At 58.0% G+C, this 4,241-nt stretch overlaps 1 protein-coding gene across 1 annotated transcript; it reads right to left on the reverse strand.

Moving 5' to 3' along the window:
* Positions 1-709: 709 nt before the first annotated feature.
* On the reverse strand, positions 710-4,207 carry LOC129675410 (uncharacterized). Its single transcript, XM_055605437.1, has 3 exons — positions 4,203-4,207; positions 2,727-4,116; positions 710-1,351 (listed from the first exon to the last, which is right to left on the reverse strand). Exons 1-2 carry the CDS (start codon positions 4,205-4,207, stop codon positions 3,156-3,158), a joined length of 966 nt encoding a protein of 321 aa, XP_055461412.1. The 3' UTR covers positions 710-1,351; positions 2,727-3,155.
* Between the last annotated feature and the right edge of the window lie 34 nt (positions 4,208-4,241).

The following is a 4,241-nucleotide window of genomic DNA, read 5'->3' on the forward strand; positions in this document are numbered from 1 at the left end:
GGCTCCTGCGCTCACAACACAGAAAGTGCTGGGGTTTGAATGCTGCTGGACAGGCGGTCAGCCCAGTCCCGTGGCTGCAGTGGCCATCTTACCATCCTCAGCCCTCCGTCACGGCCACTCCGGTAGCCTCTTGTCCCTCTCCTGTGCTGTCCTCAGCTCAGGACTGGAGGGAGCCTGGCAGAGGTCACAGAAAGCTGCAGCATTGCAGAGCCACAGGCTGGTCTCCAGCTAGAGCCGGAGTCAACCAGGACAGTCCTCCACAGCGTCTCGCTGGGCTGAGGCAGTGAGCGTTGGAGGCACGGCATCTTTCATCCCCAGAAGCTCAAATTCAAGTGTAAGGAGAACCCCTGGAAAGGGACAAAGCTGGGGAAGTCCCTCCGCTGAGCAGGCTGGGACTTCTTGTGGAGGTGGGTGCCAGGGAGGCCCCAGGTGGACCGTAGCAGAGACCTCGACGTGGGTGTGGTAGGAGGGCGAGGCCTCTTGCCTTCAGGTGGCTGTGTACCCTGCCTAAGGTTTGGGCCATATACAGAAGCCTGGAGATCGCTGTCACCGCCCTTGGGAACCTTGGCATTGGGGGCGGGAGGTGAGGCTTGTATTGCTTGGGGCCTTTTCTAGTCCCGCCCTAGCTCCCACCTGGCTGACACAGAGACCATTAGACTCATTCAGTAGGTGTTGCAGCTCTGCGTCTGGCAGTTATCTGTCCCAGCCGGGTTTTTCTGGTCTGGCTGCCTCCCAGCCACGGGCCCCTTCACGTGCTGTCTGTCTTACCTTGGCCTTCTGTAGCTCTGTCCTCCTGCTCATCCTCCTCATGGCCTCTTTTCTCGATCCTCTCTCCTCCTGGCCCTCCTAGGATTGGAAGTCCAGCCTTCCTATTTCCTCTGCCCAGTCATTGGCCATCCGGCTTCGTTATACATAGGATCAGTGCCCACGGCTGGTCTGCAGCCTGATTTCCAGGCACAGAAATCAGCCTCTGAGCACTCTGCACAAAACATTCTCCAACAAACACCAGAGGCAGAGGTGGGGCTTCACCAGGTGCCAAAGGGAAGCTCTCACTTCTGTAAAGTGATGGCTGAGGAGAGCGCACACCCGTCTCCCCATTCGTCATCCCCCGGGCAGCAGACCAGCTTAACCTGGCACACTGTGCATGCCAGCCCGAGGTGGCACTCGGCTGTCCCTACTCAAGTAGGTCTGAGAAGAAACCAGCGGTTGGACACGGGCCTGGCCAGCTCCTGACTGTAAAAGGTCGAGTGATGGAGGTCCCAAGGTCTCCGAGGCGGCTTCTCGGTTTTGTTGCCATGAAGGCGGCCACACAGTAAAGATGGCGGCATCCAGGTGGGTTCCAGAACTTTACCTGCAAAACCAAGCAGCAAGCCGGGACTAGTCATGGTTTGTACAGCCCTGTCTTTTGCTGTGAATTCTGTGTGGGACAGGGACCTAAGTAGCAGTGGTTTAATTAAGACCAAGTTTCCATTTCTCTGTTCCACAGTAACAGTACTCCATGAGTGTAACAGGGGCCGGGCTCCTACCATCTTGTTGCTCTGCCATTTTTTTTTAAAAAGATTTATTTATATGTATACACAAGATCTCATTATGCACCAGATCTCTTCATAGGTCACTGTGAGCCACCGTGTGGTTGCTTGGAATTGAACTCCGGACCTTTAGGGAGAACAGCCAGTGCTCTTAACCTCTGAGCCATCTCTCCAGCCCCTTCTCTGCCATTTTAAAAAGACTTTTTATACAGTACTCTGCCTGTGTGTGCCTGCACTCCAGGAGAGGGCACCAGATCCTTTATAGATGGTTGTGAGCCACCATGTGATTGCTGGGAATTGAACTTGGGACCTTTGGAAGAACAGACAGTGCTCCTAACCTCTGAGCTATCTCTGCAGCCCCTTACTCTGCCATTCTTTTTGTTTTCCAGACAGGGTTTCTCTGTGTAGCCCTGGCTGTCCTGGAACTCACTTTCTAGACCAGGCTGTCCTGGAACTCACAGAGATCGCCCCGCCTCTGCCTCTCAAGGGCTGGGATCACAGGTGTGCGCCACCACCACCTGGCTGCTCTGCCAGGCTGTGTTGCTTTTGTCTTCATGTTGAAGACTGCTTGGTACCCATGTCACATTCCACTTAGGAAGAAGAGGAAAGGTAAGTCTTTCACAGACTTGGGGACTCTACCCAGGAATTCAGTCAGAACTCAGTCACAGGCCACAACTAGCTGCAAGAGTCTGGGAAATGTGGGTTTTGCTTATTTGCCTCTTTAACATTTGAGAAACAGGAATCATTTCTATCACAACCACATCACCTGTGGGCTTCTAAACTATACCTCAGGGAGTAACACAGGCTTGGTGGGGCTCGTCCTGAGGGTAAGGGTGACACTCCTGCTCTGCCTGTATTGGCAGTGTAAGCCCTTCGCTGGGTCTGGTAGGAGAGCCAGAAACAGGGTCTCCACAGGCGCCAGCAGTGTTGGCCAAAGGAAACACGAAGCAGAAGGCATCTCTGCTTGATTCCCGACCAGCTCTTCTACCGGCCGCTCTGCCCCGCCCTCCCCTGGCCTGGTGTTCTGGCAGCTCCCACTCAAAAGCCAGCTCATTTGTGCATATAAAAATATCCCTCACTAGAATGGTTCGCAGAATTAGCTAAACGGTGTAAGTAACTGGCAGTGGGTAGCACCTCGCGATACCATTGCCTGAGTCAGGGAAGGCTGGCACAGACGGGTGAACGCTGCATCCCTACCCCCACTCCCGGTGCCTCGGAGCCCAGCTCTGTGCCGCGTCTCACTCCCCAGAGGCCCAAATCAGGTCTGGAACCCGGCAGCGCCTCCCTGCCCCACTCAGGCACAGAGCCAGGGCAATTTCCTCCTGCAGGCCCTGGCATCCATCTGGGAAAAATGAAAGGTGATTACAGAATCCGAAGCTATTTAACAGAGAATGAGGGAGACAGGAGTAATTTCTCCTTCTTGCTTTCTCAACGCATCTGTTTATCCGGCGTCCCTGCTTCTGAAAAGGCCAATGTTGTCCAGAAACTGCAGGTGTGATCCGCCTTTTGCCTTGCCGGCAGGGTAGTGAAGTCCCTCCGGGGTCCCCGAGCACTGGGTGGGTCCCCCAGCTGTGCCCAGGGAGCCTTGCTTGAACACTCAGCAGGCAAAGGGCCCGAGGTGGGCTCTCACGCACGTGTTGCTGCCTTGGAGAAAGGGCCTGGGTGGTGGGGGACAGAAGGAGGCCGCAGAGTGAGCCTCCAGGTAGCTGAGGGATGTGGGGGACAGGCCAGGGGGACTCTCCGTGATGGCCAGTTGCTGCCTGTGTGGGCCTGCTGTGGGAGCAGACTGAAGAGCGCGGCCAGTGTTGGACCCCAAAGGCTGCCTGTCTGACAGTGCCGGTGGTCACGGCACGTGGGGCAGTGTTTCCTAGACGAAGTTTCAGCACCGAAACACCGGGTCCGGGCCGCCACCGTTGTAACGCTGGATGCCGGGCAGCCCTGACACGTGGGCGCTGGCATTGCTAGGCCCCTGGGGAACAGACACAACTTCGGAGAACATCCGCGGAGGCAAAGCTGGAGACAGACAAGAATGAATATTGCCCGAGCCACGGCGTGCCCGGAAAACGTGAGTGGCCGCAGCTGCTGCGACCTCGGCTTCATCGCCGCGCGGCCCGCCCTCCCTCCGGGGCAGACTGGGCACGGAGGATTTTTTCTCTTTTTGATGCCGGGTTTCTCTGTGTAGCCCTGGCTGTCCTGGACTCCCTTTGTAGGCCAGCTGGCCGTGAGCCCACAGACAGCCTCCTGCTTCTCCCTGCCGCGTGCAGGGATTAAAGGTGTGCGCCACCAGGGCAGTCCCGGTGAAAGCTTAGGAAAGAGGCGGACAAAGCCCCGGGGACTCTGTCCAGGGGGTGATATCCCGGGCCTCCCCGCAGCCCCTCGTCGCGCGGACTGGCTGGGTCCCGACACTCGGGGCCCGCGGTTGGGGCCGCAGCGGGCACTGTCAGCGGGGAGGGCTGACGCGCACACGGGAGCTTCAGCCGCCTCGTAAGGCAGACCCCTCGGGTTTGTGGCGTCTCCGCCAGGCCCAGGGCGGCAGGACCAGCGCGGCGCTACCACAGCTCGCCCGCAGGTCCCCCGAGGAGAGGTCCTTCCCGGTCCCCGGGTGCGTGATGATGACGTAGCCGTGGGCTCCGTACAGCGCCCGGATTACTGCGCAGGCGCGCCTCTTCCTGCGCCATTCACCGTACAGCCTTACTGCGCAGGCGCGCCGCT

The sequence above is a fragment of the Psammomys obesus genome, unplaced genomic scaffold (genome assembly GCF_907164565.1).
Source record: "Psammomys obesus unplaced genomic scaffold, mPsaObe1.curated_primary_1811, whole genome shotgun sequence".
NCBI lineage: Eukaryota > Metazoa > Chordata > Mammalia > Rodentia > Muridae > Psammomys > Psammomys obesus.